Source organism: Perkinsus marinus (assembly GCF_000006405.1).
Source record: "Perkinsus marinus ATCC 50983 genomic scaffold scf_1104296939758, whole genome shotgun sequence".
Classification (NCBI taxonomy): domain Eukaryota; phylum Perkinsozoa; order Perkinsida; family Perkinsidae; genus Perkinsus; species Perkinsus marinus.
The window spans coordinates 585,723-602,338 of NW_003213081.1; the positions used below are offsets into that span (position 1 = coordinate 585,723).

Genomic DNA, 16,616 nt, shown 5'->3' on the forward strand with positions numbered 1-16,616 from the left:
TCGCCCTTTGCATGAGCTATCCCGACGCCTACTATGGCGACAGCGAAAACTCGACTTCCCAGTACTGCTCGAATGTGGCTGAAGGTATAGGACTTTGACATGAAAATGAATTTACTGCGATGATCATCTCAATGCAAGAGTAGTGTAGGAGAATATGCACATGGTCATCAACTACATGTGTTGGTGATGATGACAATATAAAAATTATTGTTGGTTTCTGTACACTTCTACCCGAACTTACATGTAAACTCTTCTGAGCTCAGCTGAGGAATGCGAACATATTCATTGCACTGAGTGGCTGAGTTTCAGCCTACTACAACTAACTCGTTGAATTGCGCCATCGCGATCGATAAGTTTCGCGAACAACTATCCCAAAATCTCCTTTTTCCAATGAGCCTTGAACGATTATAACCATGGGTAAATTATTCCGTACAACACGACAATTTAAAGCTTCAACGAACAACTCTAAACGCGGACAGGATTACGCTTGTGGCGTGCATTGTGACGACACGATCGGGAAAGATCGGCGCAAGTCGTATCGCGCACGCCCGAATATCTGTGGAGTAATAAGTATCTGAAACGATTGGATATCTGTAACCGCTCGTTGGAGCGACTTTGAAGTATTGCCGGAGTACTAGAGTCTTATTACGGCTATTATTGCTGTAACGCTAGTCAGCGCTCTGAGTATATCTGTAACTAATTGAATCTAAGTTAGTCTTGTCGCGCTGAGTCTGGGATGGTTATTACACGCAGTGTCTATTAAGAGTCTGGTGAGCCTATAGTATCGCTAAGAGCATCTAGGATTCCTCGATTAAGGCCTAGATCATCCTCTGCTTCTTCTCTACAGCACAGGAACCATCATGCGTCCAACGTAGCTATCACTACTGACGTCTCATCAACCGTCCCACCCTCACAACGCCCGAATATCTGTGGAGTAATAAGTATCTGAAACGATTGGATTTCTGTAACCGCTCGTTGGAGCGACTTTGAAGTATTGACTGAGTATTAGAGTCCTATCACGGCTATTATTGCTGTAACGCTAGTCAGCGCTCTGAGTATATCTGTAACTAATTGAATCTAAGTTAGTCTTGTCGCGCTGAGTCTGGGATGGTTATTACACGCAGTGTCTATCAAGAGTCTGGTGAGCCTATAGTATCGCTAAGAGCATCTAGGATTCCTCGATTAAGGCCTAGATCATCCTCTGCTTCTTCTCTACAGCACAGGAACCATCATGCGTCCAACATAGCTATCACTACTGACGTCTCATCAACCGTCCCACCCTCACAGCGTTCGGCCCATTATTCTTTCGCGCACGCCAGATATTCGCCCTGAAACGTCTCAAGCATCGTTTTGGAAAACACAAAGTGCTGGGTAGAACAATGCCCTTCCCCATTCTGACTGTCTGCATTGCGTTTTCTATCGTTTCTACATGGTGGTAATTCTTATCTCTTCCGGCTGACCTGTCGCCGGTGGTGCGTATCTCGTGAGTGCTTGTGCCCTGGACACAAGCTAGCTAGCTGAGCTAGTGATGCAAGGGAGTTTGTTGTACTTGATATGTGAACGTGTCTGATCCAGATAGGATTTATCCGTGTAGCAGTGTTTTCGTTCTTTCAATGCCGTCCTTAGCTGACCGTATTGCAGCTGCCTGAATCGAGATCACTGAGCTTCGACAGCAGGCCCGAGTGAACAATGAGCTCTGGCAGATAGTGTCGGACTTTCTGTCGAGGGCAGACGACCCGTTGGTGACCATAGCTGACTTTGGTTTCTGCCACCCTGCAGAAGTGGCGGAAGTCTTTTCCAGGCTAAATAACTGTCTTGATCGGTCCCGGTAGCTTAGCTCTTTGACTTGGCGAGAACGGCATGTGGCTTGTCACCTGTTCTAGTGACTACAGGTGAAGGTGCCACTGGTGAACGTGCAGCGGTTGGTGATACGTCTGATCAGTCGTCCAAGCGTATACGTCTGAGTCATTTCCTGGACCCGGTCGAAGACGGTACCTTTATCCTCATGTCAACTGCTGAATTTGAGCAGCGGAAGTTAGAATTGTATCTCAAGTTCGGTGAGGTGGAGGATACGCCCACTCGTGAACAGTTATCAAGCTTGAAAGAGAAGCTGGATAGTGGTGCAGTACCTTTCGCAGATTTATCTATCTTCACGGTTGATCAGCATGAGCGTCTAAAGAAGGCTCGCCTATCTGCTTGGAACTTGGACGAAGACGGTTCGGCGAAGAAGGTATTGATCGCTCGCGCTATCTCTCCCGGAGAATGGGGTGAAAACATTCGTGCTTACACCATGGCTATGACTATGTTGGGTGCTTCCATCTTTGCCGACTTGCCAAGCTACGCCCGTACGATTTCAAAGCTGCAAAAGGTATACCCTGAGTTCTGGACCCCTACGATCATGGCTGCGGACGAGTTGATGCGTTCGACCAAGTTATCGAAGTATAAATCTGCTACTACTGAAACGTGTGGTTCAGCCTTTGTTGATTGTGCTAAGTACTCGGCTTTTCCGGGTTGAGCATGTTGATGGAGCTATTCACCGTCTGAGATCTGCTGGAGCTAATCAAGCTCAGAATAAGGTTGTTTCCAAAGACGAAGCAAGTCGGGCGAAGCGTCTCGACGTTCTAACGAGACATGTTTCTCCTATCAGAGTGGCCGGTGTAGCGGTGTGACCGGTGAGAAATTCTCACTGAGAATCCGTGTCCTATGGGTCGTAGGCATATTTGCTTGCATTGCCATATGACACATGCGATGCCTAGGGGAAATCGGGATTGTAAGAGAAACGTCAGGAAACAAAACGACCTCTCAAACCTCGGATTCCCGAACATCCAATACCTCTGCTCCTCTAGTTGGTAAGGAATCAGCTCGTGGAGCATCGGCCTCATGAAGGTTCGAGACTCCTGACTCTGGACTGCTCTACTCAGTAGAGCAGTCCAGAGAGCAAGAGCCTTGTTCTATGATAGATCCCGTTCGTAATGCTAAAGGTTCCCGGCCTCCGCTGTCCGACGGATAGTGTCCGTCGTCTGCCTCGCAAGACTATAACTTGAGAGGACGTAAAACTCCTCATAATTCTTCCTTCTTTCTACCTCATGCTATTGTAAGATTCAAAGCTCTCCGGGAGGAGTTTGAACGTGTTCTATTGAGTCATGCTGGTCTCATTGATTTGCTGCTATAATCAGAAAATCCTTTGTCATTCACAGTTGTACAGGCTGCAATCGAAGAAGGTAAATCGGCTATACTCAAGATAACTGGTGGTTGTCCCCATGGCCTTCTCCCCACGCATAAGAACTCCCCTGTGAGAGGCCGGTTACTTTTCTTGTTGGTCGACTATGCTGAGGATTGGGACATTGATGCCCGTGGACCACGGGCCGTGGTTTAGTGAGGGATGTCCAGTTGGGATCGAAGAGAAAATTGTTTCTCGTGGGCCACGAGGAAGACGCCACGAGTCGTGGCGTCTTCCCTTCCCGGCGTTCTACCGATGAAGTCAGCTCCTTTTCTCAATCTCGCCCCTCGACGCTTCACTTGTGTCACAACATAGATGTGGATAAAGGAAACAGGACCTGGATATCGTGTTTACTCGTGCAGAACTCACGAAAGCTACCTTTTTCAAGTAAATTACCACACACAAAAGTTTTGTGACAAAACCCAAAACCCGCAAAACTCATATACAAGTGCGAGGTCTTACTCAAGTGCGAGCTCTTATACGAGTTCTCGAAAAAACTGTCATTACGGGGAAGCCCGAAACCCGACGGTCTTATTCCCAAGAATCCCGTATAACAATGCAACCAGAACTCCGAAGGGAATAACAGTGTGAATCTCTAGCCCGATGCGGATCGTATTACGCGGTAGAGACGTTATTTACCTTAGGTATGGGTGCTATTTCGTGGTTAATAGTGACCAAGAACAAGCTGTTAATAGTTAATGGTGTTGCTCCACTCGTCACATTCATGATAACGTCTCCTAGTTGGGTTAGTAACTTACCGTAAGTTGGAGCCTGAACAGTTCAACCATATGGTTTAACCATAATGGTTGAGTCTCGTTTCGTCGTTGGGAGTGAGTTATCGGATCGTGGCTATTCGCGCAACGCGTTTTCCATGCAGTGTGGTTGTCAATGCGTCGACGAACTCAAAATGGTATCAACGTCTGGAAGGGCGATTGCATGTGTGTATGTCGTATCTGTGGGTAGGATACAGTTGAGGCAAACGCGACGTGCGTCTGGACTCCCGACTCTGGAGGAGCACTTGCGGAACCTTCGTGCAGACGAGCTTGGCATAACGCCTCTGAGAATAAAAAAAGGAAGAGAACTAGAGTGAGCGACACTCATTCATCACACGTCATGACATCCTGTATTTCAAGCACTCAGTTCTCGATAGCGGTGCAACCAGCCGTATCATGTCGGACTCAACATGTGAGCACTCTTATTGAGTCGAGGGATCATGTGATTCCTGAGTCTGACTCAGACTGTCTAAGATAATTATCGTGTATTTTGATATTCGAGCGCTTGTGCTTAGGTGTGGAATCGTAAGATGGCTAAGTTTGATATAAGTGCTGTGTATCAGATACTCAGATACACTGTATCTGGATATCTCAGGGGATTGCTTGACCTAACAGTGTCAGGCTAACACCTATCAACTTGACAGTGTCAAGGCAGTACCGATCTGGTCTCGGAACTACTCGAGATTGATAGTTGAGTCACAGTCTCGGCTCCTCGTTGAACTAATGAGTCGCGATGTGCGTTCCAATCTGTCCATAATCCACCCAGCAGTTTTTGAGTGCGAAACACAACAAAGTGACCAACTGGTACTGCTAATAGCAAACTCTTGTTATTCGTGATAAATTCGAGAAGAGTTCGGGATGGCCCAGCTGTGCGAGCTTTAGATTGACATTCCGCAGCAATTACATAGATACACGACAGCTGAAATAACTACTGATACCATCGAAATAGGTTTGGTATAAAAAACTCTATCCACCAATACTGACTACATTGATGAGCATGAACCGAGGATGAACTCCTGCCAATAGAAGCGATGCGTCTCCACATCCTCCAGAGCAAGGGCCGAACTCACTTTCAACTTTGAGCTAAATCACGTTGCTGATTGCGATCCATCATTTGCTCAACCTCACGAATCTGAAGAACGTCTATCGTCCCTTCGAGCGGTCGTCAGCACAATGGATGGACCCCGACTGTTCTACTCTGAATAGACTACTCACCCTTTCCTCGACGGTCTGAAGGAGTTCCTTAGCGACTTCTAACTGCCTTCTGTAGTTGCTCGGCTTCCCTTCTTCTTCCCTCAGCTCGCTGTATCTGCATGCGAGCCGATCAGTGAGCCAGGACTGAATGGAATCTACTTTATGTGGATGGCAATCATCCTTGATGGTACGCTACTAACTTGCTTGATAGCGCGGAGCCTTTCCTTCTCCCTTGCGACTTCCTAGGACCAACCAATGATCTCGTGACAATCTCCTCCCTCAGCATATCCAAATGGGAAAATGAGTTCTTACCTCTTCAACCGTCATGCCCTGCGGCTTCGGACGTCCAAAAAACTCCCGGAAGACATGCTCAACGGTCGCTTCGGACCTAGAATGAACCCAAACGTTTAGCCAATCGCTCCTTGTGATACATTGTTCATTCAATGAACCTCATTGGTCTTATCAATGCCGCAAGGTAGGACGAGACACCACAGAAGATCATCGAAATAGATGTCAGGATACTCAATTACTCACCCAGGGGCATAATCGGAACCGACCAACTTGATCTTTCCGTTTCTGCTACCCATGAAATTTTGGGTAGACTCGTTGGTGAATGTTCCATCTCCATACTTCTTAACATGACTGAGAGCAAAGCAAACTTGACTGAGAAAATTACCGCGGACCGATATTCATCGTTGTCTAACGGTTGGACTCCAACCTGGAATTGGTTTCCTTTTTGACTAGGTGATATTGCTGCTCCAGAGTCTCATCGCGGCCAGTATGCGAAAAGGCGTCTTCATTCTCCATCCAGTTAACAGAGAAAAGGTCTCCGAGACAGGCGTTAAGTGAGACGTTAGCAACCTTATCATGCTGAAGAAAGAACGACCATTTATTTCACCGAAATGATGGAGGATGACGATCAGAAGTTCTGATTCAGAATCATTCCTACTGGGGGACAGTACGTTGCAAAGCTTGACTCGTGTGGATTGGAAGCTGTGACGTAATATCTGCCACATATGAGAAAATCATGCCCTCCCGGATTGGCCGACGAACGACATGCCCTTGTAAGGTATCCTTACTGGCCTGGAATAGGAGGATTCCCCTCGAACAAACTGCCAGATTCACATGTCTCGACATAGAACACCAACTGTTTATACCTGAATGATAATTTGTGTGTCGCTCGAATGACAGTGGAATTGCAAGCCACATCTTCTTCTTCTCCATGGTCGTCAACCATGATCGAAGCTGTGTTTTATTTATACTCTCAAATGGGAGGCCGATCAAATTCGCTGAGGAAGAATCAGTCAGATGATTTCGATGCACATGATGCTTCGAGAATTATCTCACTAGCGCCGTGATCCACAAAATTGATGAAGACGTAATCGTTCTCGGTGCTTTCCAGAACTTTCTTCGATGCTAGCGACTTATCGCCGGTTAGAACCTGCAATAGCAATTTCGAGGCTGAAGGAGACATATCTTATGTAGGATAGCTCATCTTGGATAAGAGATGGACTCGCATTCAACGAGACTCACTCCTTGTACGTTTTTGACCGTGACCTCCTCGCCACTATAGTCTATCTCGCAACCTTTGTAGACATCAACGCCAGGGCGGTCACCTTAAAGTGAAGGCTCATGGGCTCCTTGGGTGACGAACGAGCCCACCCGTTGGTTTGTTGAATAGCTGTCCCTTGAAGGGGTTCTTAGTGTGATTGACAATATCGTTATACCTGGAGTTGACAGGAGAGACTTCGGCTGGCAGCAGTGTGCTAGAGAGGTCTCTTTTACGATAACGTGATGATGTGCTCCTTGGGTACACCATTTCTTCTGAGAATCTGATACGCATGACACACGTCAGCTTGATGTCGATAGTTCCAATAAGTGTTGGAACCGGCGATGAGGACCTAAGCAGTCACACAATATATACTGTTCCCGTTACTTGTCTCTCAAATGATATGATGATTCCCTCAATCACTGCACTCACAGCCCAGTGGTTTGCAGGTATATCGTTGTCGACAGATACATTCTTGTCCTGAGACAGTGAGTAGCCGATTGATAAGATAGCGGAGAACAGCATAATGAGAGTGTAGTGACGGGTCATGATGCGGGAAAAAGTTATATTCCTTGGACAGTCACCAAAACGCCGATAATAGTAATCAAATTGCAACCGGATGAGGTTACTCAACTTCGGAGGCGTCACGCCTCCACAGTTAGCTAACCGTCCCGGGGCGTGACTGGAGCGATTCACGCCTCACGCCTCACGTGGTGGCACCATTTTCCCTTCATCACCAAACACCTAACTCAGGTGTAAGTACGTCCAGAAGTGATCCCAGAGTACTTACCGTATGATAAAGTGCCCCCAAGCATTCAGATTCTAATCCTTCGGCATCAGACCTTAGGTTGAAAGATACCAATAGTCTCTACGACAAATACTAAGGTTATTTCAGCCCGAAATTTTCAGGGGCCTACTCGATGGAATAAGTTAGACACGTGCGACTTTTTTAGACTTGTGGCGTGTCGCGTGAATTTCACGCGACAATTTCAAATTGAATCGACCTTCATTCACATACGACCAACGTCAATCACGAACCTGTAAGGAGTGTGTAGATCACATGCTTCACGCATTATAGCACGTTGTTGATGTCCGGTGCCTCATGTCGTTCCTTGTGTCAACACGACCCGACATTAGCTGGAGAGATGCGACCCAAACGTGCCCTGAGACTTTGAGTCAAATAGCTATGGACTCAAGACTCTTGAGTCAAGAGCTAGTAACGCTCAATGCTTAGGATCAATAGTACGAATGTATCCTGTGCTCACACTCTTGTACGCAAGCGTACAAGGGTACGCAAGCTCTCCTTGTGCTTGCCAAGCACAATATCCGCCACCATTTTCCCACTCTGGCCGCTTTTTTCTCCTGCGCGCCACGTTTCTTTCCTGCGCGCCACTTTTTTCTCCTGCGCGCCACTTTTTCCTCCTGCGCGCCACTTCTTTTTCCTGTTCGTCTCTTCGCCTATCTGTCCCCTATTAGCCCCTCACAGAGAAAGTGGCTGCGGGACTCTAGGGGAATCATCCGACATCCTCATGTGCACCTAGTTTGCGTACTCCTTGAATTTCTATTGATTAGTGCGTTACGATTCACTGCTGCTGCAGGACGATCCTGACATGGAGGAGGGTAGAGGGAACTTGGAGCATCCATAGCGAGATACGGCAAGTCAAATGAGCGAATCGTCGAAGAAAAAAAAACTGTTATTAAACTCATCACTACGTATATAACACGTCGTTGATCCATGCATTATAGTTTGTTGTCGAAATACATTACTTCAAGACCCGCAGGTGCATTGATTTATAATCGACCCGTTCTCTCCGGCGGAGATTATAACGTGTGGTACGCCTTCCACCTTGATTTTCGGGTAGGACATTAGGCGCAGCTTCAGGTTTCGGAGTCGGTGAGCAATTGCAAATATTCTGAAAAAAGTTATGAGCAAACGCGAACTTTGCGTTTGGGTAATAACGTAATGACCGCGTACATGTTCTGGTGGTCCTATGGGGCTCAGCCGGCTGGAAAAGTTGCGACGGTCTAGGAAACCTTTCGTGAGACATTCTGTAAGACCGTGTGTACCGGTAGAAAGTCTTTACTGGGAAGACGTGGCTCTTTTGGAAGCTCACTCGAATCGGCGGTGGGATATCAGCGCCACATACCCATTCATCCGGCTAGTGTGTGATAGACTTGTATGAAGAAGGCCTTGCCACCGGCTCGATCGGAGATACATCTAGGGTCATGTTGAACGTGTTGCCCAACGAATAAACTGCACTGATTCGCATTATTGGCGGCTGCCTCGCCTCAAGAAATTTGCCGGGATGGCTTCCGAAGAACGTTCAACGACCGACGGTTCCTGGCCCAGGAACTCACCGATTTCTGGTGACAATTCGGACATAGATCTGTCGGCCAACTCAGATAAGCACTCAACTATGGTTACCCTACCGCTCACACTACTTCGTTCGACCGAACGCTCTCTGTCCAGGTTCACGGCACCGGTTGTCAAAGACAGGTTTGAGACAACCCTTGAGAGAGCCGGTGCATCTACAACGAGGAAATAATTGCTGAAATTTACGGTGGTATCAATCTAACCAATTGAATCGATAGAAGCAATTCGATATCCGTAGCCATTGGGTGCAGTACGCGCCATCTAGAAACGCGCGAACTGAGCGGGCACTTTTTTCTTTAATTTTGACGAATTTCGACCTAATTCTTTCACCATTGAGCTCCCCGTGCTTGATTACCCATAAATCCATTCTTCGATACTCTTCACGAAGTGGACCTAAAAAAGTCAGACATGCTTAGCCTATCATGCTCTTCTCCTGCTTGTAGTTCCAGGTTGGAATTAAATCCAACCTGTTAGCTAGGGTTGTAATTTTCAAGCGTTAGTTACAGACAGCTGAATTCCGCGGCATGCGAGGAGCCCATGCAAATTGATTTAACCCAATTGAAGAGGAAGTCACGATAGTATTGATTACCCGACTTCAATCCACTCAAAGCTGCGTCATCCTCGGTGATATCGAACAGTATCGTAGAGTCGCTCAAGTCCGCAAAAATGCATCAGTTGGAAGTTGCATTGCTCTATTTAGTAAGACCGGAATATTCTCTCTTCCTATTGCTGCATTTGAGAACTTTTCCTTTTATAATGACTATCCGAATATACTTGCTTGCTTGCACGTAAGTATCAAAGGTTGGCCAGGAACCAGAACCAAAGCTCCGCGTGAGGTCCATCATTGCGGCTTGAAGACCACTGCCTTTACCAACGAGGCGGATAAGGCCGGCAGAAGGGACTACGTACCGGTCTCGACCCGCGTGATCGTCGAAGTATATGATATTCAATCCTTCTCTTTGCACCCAAGAATCCCAACGGAAGCCTCGTAAGAGCTGGTCTGCCGACGGCTGATGGCTGTTTTTCTTAGAGAAGTCGTCCTTCAAGGTGAATTGCTTGACCACGTTGAAGATCTCTCCGAGCAACGCGGAGAGTGTGAACGTTGAACAAGTTCCGCCTGAGGAAACGAGGAAGCTACGGGCTACTGATCACCCGTTGAGCTCTTCGACACCACAGATCCTGTTGACATTGACTGTAGAGTGGCGGGTGGAAGTAAAAATAGACATTGTTTCCTTCGGCCTATTTTTCTTGCTGAAAATTAGGGGAAAATAGGAAAAATAGGCAGAATAGAAAATTGCTCACTTTAAGGAGCGATTCCCAAGCGAGGGGTATGGATCCAATAGGTTCGATTGGCCTTCCACACTTCCTGGTGAACTCCGCAGGGAGTACTGCATAGCATATTGGACGCAAGTTATGCCGGTTTTGAGGGTTCCCCTGCTCAGGATCTGACCTATAAGCGTTTCTTCACTCTCTTCCTTCACTCTCACGCAGTTAGGACGAATAACACCTAAGCGGTTGTCAAGGCTTACGGGAAAACTGGTTTGGGCCTTACAATGCTATCCATTGCTCAGGCCATATGTTGGATCGTGTTTTCAATGTATTGCTATGCTAGAATGCAAAGCCTTGGCATGTGCTAGGCTCCCCTGCATACTTCGAAAGGATCTCAGGTTTATCGAGAAGTTTTTCCGGGCCGCCAGCCCCGGAAGTCTCTATTTCGAAATGCCAGCTGAACCTAGTTATCCAGAGTCTGTAAGACTGGTTGGTTGCGATGCCTCCTTGCATTAGTTAGCAGGACTCGTCTACTGTTGTCGAAGTTGGCGCTATTGGAGCTTCGAGGTGGCGGAGCTACCTATCAAACTCAAGAAGAACTTAACCAAGGCTAAGTCCAACTCTAGTCATGCAGACTTCTGTGTGCTGGAACTATTAGCATGTCTGACACCTTTGTACCTGTTGGTGAACAGTCAAGACCACTCTCACCCCAAACTTCTGAACTGCCCCATAATTGTCCAATCAGACAATGAGGCAGCAGCCGAAACCATCCGAAGGATGTTCAGCCGGAAACCACCTTTTGGGTGGCTCTTGAAGCAGGCGGCCCACTTTTTGCCACCACTACTGCCATATCTGCCGGTACACCACATAAGTGGATCAAGAAATATCTCGCTGATCGTCTCTCTAGAGGTCATGTGGATAAGTTCACTGATGATTGGCCAGAAGTTCCTCTACCGTTTGAGTGGCTAGGTGGCTTGACATAGACTCAATTCTGTTATATTTCTCTCTTTCCCCTTTCTCAGGTTTGTTGCGTACATCTCCGCGTAAGCGCAAACGTGCTAAAGTCTAACAACATGCGAAACCATCGGACAACGCCCTTGCTGCCTTTCTTGAGGGTTCACTCGCCGTCAGTACTCGTGCTACTTATAGCAGTGTCACCTCGATCTATGAGTGGTTTATCTCGCCGGAACCGGCATTCCGGCTCAAAATTGAGCATTTGCAGAAATTCATCTGCAATATAACCAAAACGACTGGCGGCGAGCATAATTATAAGTACTCTTCGATTAAGACATACATCAAAGCTCTGAGGTCTCGAAACGCTTTCCTTGGCTTCTCCCTTGATGGCTCTGCTGAACATGGGCTGAAAGCGGCTCTACGTGCCGCGAAGCGAGCCGGACTCGTTTCGCGGCTCGCCGAGTCCTCGGTCCCGATTCGGGACTCCCGAAGCCAAGGACAGAAAGGTTCCGTTAAGTCTCCACGAAGTGAAGAGGCTGAGCAGCTCAGCCTGAGCTCCTTGAGTATAATGCCAGGTTTAAGAGCAAACCCATCCTTTATCTCATCTGGTAAATCGTGTTGGTAGTCAATTAAAGTGGTCAGGAGCCTAGCAGGACTTTCCCCATTTTTATGGAAAACAACGCATAGGGAATAACTAGTTCGTCACATGCTGAATGTAACAGGTGAACTTGAAATTTCCTCCACGTTTCCTCTAGCCCGATTGAGATTTCCCTTCATAACGAGTAATAAATGGTACATATCCATGTCCATCTACTGAAGCTACCGGCGGATGGGGAGGTCTTGGAGTGCCTTATTCTTGGCCGCAGCCTCGGCGGCTGCTTCATTACTCCGGCGGCGCTTGCTCTGTTAAGGAAGGTTGACCATATGTCCGTTCATATGATAAGTCACATCTAGTTACCAACTAGTATTTGGTCATAGTGTCGAGCCGATTCTGACTTCACTATAGTTGTCCCACTTGAGATATGCTGTATTCGCCAAGTTGATCGATAGCATATAGCTTTTGTGGTTTTCGCTAACAGAAGATAACAGGCTCCTTACAGATTGCCCTGTCGTGTTCTGTCCGGTGACTGGAGCTACATAACATGCTCCAGCCCATGCTGGAACAATCGCGAACTCATTATTGTTCAAACTCCTCGATCGACTTCTCCTGTGAGGTAAACAGTTTCTTCACGCGGTCCTTCACATTCGAATACTGGGATTGCTTGCAACTTTGAACTTATTTCAATCCCCCAGGGGGATTGAAATAAGCTCAAAGTTGGGATTCCCCCTATTTATTGGAGCCCTACGCTATTCAGATGATTATTTCCTCCGAGTTCTGCTGTGAGGAGGCTACTGTCTTTATATGATTGGGTAACAGCTCTCGACCTGCTTCTCGACAACTTCCACTTGAGCGACATTTGTTTGTCTACGAGCCATAACAAATATCCCATAGCCAATCGCTTTTTCTCGTGGCCCACAGCCTATGACTTGATGAGACTGAGGATTGTCTCATAAATGAACCACTTCCCTCTCGTGTCGAACTGCGTATCTCTGTTGCCACTGGGATATCTGCCGGCGTCCGTCGTCCCCGTCGTTACTGGTCCTCACTGAGGACTCCTCAGGCCGAGTCTGTGGCGTGCGCAGGTCTGGCGCCCTGGATATCTTATGGGACGGCTCCGGAACGGCTGGCTGTGAAACTATCCGGGTTGATGATACTGAAGTCAAAGTGTTGCGATGATTTGCATGATATGTTCCGTATATAACCGTAGCCATCTGGCTCAAGATCTCAGTTGGGTTTTTTGTGTTACCCAATTAGGATCGAACAACTGGCGATAACGTTCCCAATAACGGCAGTACTGACCACGGTTATGGTACTTTTGTCCGTGGCGATGTGGCTCGCTCTGCAGCGAATACTGGTTCGTCACCGACCACTAACGAGTACTTCCAATGGTACGGTGGTCAGTTCGTCGAGTACCAAACGGCACGCACTAGTAGGACTAGTCTAGTACCAAATTGGTACTACCAATAACTTTAGTGTAATTCCTGATATCCAGATGGCTTATTCAACGAACCTTCCTGGTGCGATATTTGCTTTTCTAATGAGTCTACTCCTCCTGCACGGACGAAACGACTCAAGGAGAGTGGTTCCGCACCTGAATGATCCCGTGATCAATATGCAGTGTACTGGCGATGTTCTCAAGGGTGTTGGTTATAGGCGAGGTCGTAGCCGCCCACCACATCTGAATGTGGAACGATCGGGTTAGTAGCAGTGCCTGGCAGGCACTGCCTGCTCTGTAATAGTCGGATCTGAGCTGCTTTCAATGGATGGTCATGAACATCCCAGTCCTTCGTAAAGTAATGATACTTCCTGCAGTGCGGCAAGTCTCTAGAACCAACATTGAATCTGTTCGTTCTACACGATGGAACTACGTCTAGTGCTAAATACGCTGCTACTAGCAGCCTGCTAGAGATGTTATCAGTGTTGAAGATCTGGAGACTGAGGATTGGGGAAAACCCCTCCTCTACTCGGCATTGGCCATGTTATCAGACTGTTGGTGGCTCTGACGTCTTCCACTGCCTTGGGATATTGGGGTACCGATCGGATCGGTCCGATCCTCAATATTCTCATGACACAGTGTGTCAGACACACGAATCATGTGGTCGCGTCTCGCATGGTCGCGGGTAATTGCAAATAATCAAGGACAGTGTAAAATAGTCACGGACGCAATTTCGCTCGCTCTGAGTGAAATTTTGGGCAACATTTAACGGAGGGGGCTGGGGACTTCATTGGCCGGTCAAACAATTTTCTTTTGTGATAAAATGGAGGGCGAAGCAACGATTCCTAGTCTAGAGAGAACAATCTGCCAGCGGATCAAGCACATTGACCTGCTCCGAAGAGACGGGGAGGCCAGACGGCCCATTGACTTATTTGGATTGCCAAGTTCAGCTCCAAACAAAAAAACGAGGGCGGGAGCCGTAAAGCGACAACCTTGTATGGAAACAGCATACGGCGTGTACGCGTGGACCAATAGCAGGTCCTTAAAAAGCATGGACGAATAAGCTGAAGGAATCATTCAGCAACAGTTTGATGTGAAGGTAGCATCCTACCAGCCTCTCGACGCTCCACTTGTGTCACAACATAGATGTGGATGAAGGAAACAGGACCTGAATATCGTGTCTACGCGTGCAAAACTCACGAAAGTTGCCCTTCTCAAGTGAATTACCACACACAAAACCCAAAACCCGCAAAACTCATATACAAGTGCGAGGTCTTACTCAAGTGCGAGCTCTTATACGAGTTCTCGAAAAAAAACTGTCATTACGGGTAAACCCACGAAACCCGACGGTCTTATTCTCAGGAATCTCAAGCAAGCAGAGAGGGAATAACAAGAAGGCGAGCAGAAACCCGAAGGGAATAACAAGGCAACCACAAACTTGTAGGGAGCAACAAGGCATGCAGAAACCCGAAGGGAATAACAATGTAAATTCCTAGCCCGATGCGGATCGCATTACGCGGTAGAGACGTTATTTACCTTAGGTATGGACGCTATTCCGTGGTTAGTACTACTAACTTGGTAGTGACCTAGGACACCAACTCTAGGGACATTGTCTGTTTGGGCCCGCGCTTTGACAATTTTCAAGAATAAACGGCGCAGGGCCAGCGAGAAGTCACCTCCCTTGAAAATCTGAATTTACCCTCGCTGATGGTAATGCATCTGATGAGAGGCCTAGAGCGTTGCCTAAGCCAACCTTCTTCAGTCTAATAGGGGTATTCCTCATAATGTGAACCTCATTTACTACTCATACAAATGATAAAACATGCTGTTGATGGATTGTTTTTCTATATATATTTTCATGTCTAGGGTCATTGTGATGATGCTTCGAACCATCCATGTATTTGATGTCTGGCGCCCGGCAGTCAATGACGGCGCGCGCCAGGAGACTGCACGGAAACAAGACCACAGAGGACTGCACTTGTCTCACATCATGTGAGACACATGTGCTGGTTTTTTGGATAAACCAAGCTCGATTTTTTCATCACTTTCGACACGATAATTAGTCGGACTACAGGAGGTCCGGATTGGACCAACCAATCTGCTGTATTCCGCTCGATAAAGTCGGTAATACAGCAATATACATGCTCGTCAAACTTCAAGTCAGAATAATAACACTATACAAGTCTATTTTATCGATATGCTTGTTCAACTACTACCCCCGTGACGGGGGCCCCGTCACATTTATGATAACGTTTCCTAGTTGGGTAAGTTGGGTCCTGAGCAGTTCAACCGTATGGTTCAACCATCATGGTTGAGTCCGTTTCGTCGTTGGGAGTGTTCTCGGATTGTGGTTATTCGCGCAACGATTTTTCCATGCAGTGTGGTTGTCAATGCGTCGACGATCTCAAAATGGTATCAATGTCTGGAAGGGCGATTGCATGTGTGTATGTCGTCTCTGTGGGAAATATACGGTTGAGGCAAACGCGACGTGCGTTTGGAGGAGCACCTGCGGAACCTTCGTTCAGACGAGCTTGGCATAACGCCTCCGAGAATAAAAAAGGAAGAGAATTAGAGTGAGCGGCACTCATTCATCGCACGTCGTGACATCCTGTATTTCATGCACTCAGTCCTCGTTGGCCATACTATCGAATCTTACGTGGGTAGTAACACAATCGCTGTCTCTTTATGAGGAAAACCTCATGAAGGGATTGGACGATCGATTTCCGCTATTGTATCGCTCCGTCCCTTTAACTTCTCTCAACCTTGACTCACTAATCTTCTACTAACTACTACTTCCACTCAACCCTATGTCTAGTACTCAGTCGTCAATTAACGGGGAAGGAGCTGCGACCATTACTACAAATGAATCATTTGAAATGATGCATCATCCGAGAATCGAGGATCCATTCTTCCCTGCTGTAGAGTTCTCGAGCACTTCCAATGTCCGATGGACTGGGCAATAGTAAGATATATTGCCTGGTCTGCTACCACTACAGCGGCATCCAACTACGACGGTCGCTCCTATCCTTCCTATGTCAGTTTTTCCTTCCCTTATCTGGACTTTCAAGATCCCCTGCTCTTCCAAGCAGCAGAAGTCGCCGCTGAGGCTGACCGAATAACAAGGATAAAAGTTCGATGGAGGCCAACGATTCTTGAAGCTATCGGTTAATATCGTTACGATGGAGGCGCCACCGTAACGATCGATCAGCATAAGACAAGCACGATCGAAGGGCCGAGACGAGGCACA

At 47.3% G+C, this 16,616-nt stretch overlaps 2 protein-coding genes across 2 annotated transcripts; one reads left to right on the top strand and one right to left on the bottom strand.

Moving 5' to 3' along the window:
* Nucleotides 1–2,005: 2,005 nt before the first annotated feature.
* Nucleotides 2,006–2,515, top strand: Pmar_PMAR029360 (hypothetical protein; the record flags this gene model as incomplete). Its single annotated transcript, XM_002782444.1, has 1 exon — nt 2,006–2,515. One exon carries the CDS (start codon nt 2,006–2,008, stop codon nt 2,513–2,515), a length of 510 nt encoding a protein of 169 aa, XP_002782490.1.
* A 2,550-nt stretch (nt 2,516–5,065) lies between these two features.
* On the bottom strand, nt 5,066–7,261 carry Pmar_PMAR029361 (Vacuolar-processing enzyme precursor, putative; the record flags this gene model as incomplete). The annotated part of the gene is made up of 13 exons (XM_002782445.1): nt 5,066–5,125; nt 5,209–5,302; nt 5,347–5,429; nt 5,500–5,575; nt 5,722–5,850; nt 5,906–6,057; nt 6,137–6,194; nt 6,267–6,432; nt 6,535–6,628; nt 6,721–6,803; nt 6,850–6,914; nt 6,973–7,088; nt 7,124–7,261. 13 exons carry the CDS (start codon nt 7,259–7,261, stop codon nt 5,066–5,068), a joined length of 1,314 nt encoding a protein of 437 aa, XP_002782491.1.
* Between the last annotated feature and the right edge of the window lie 9,355 nt (nt 7,262–16,616).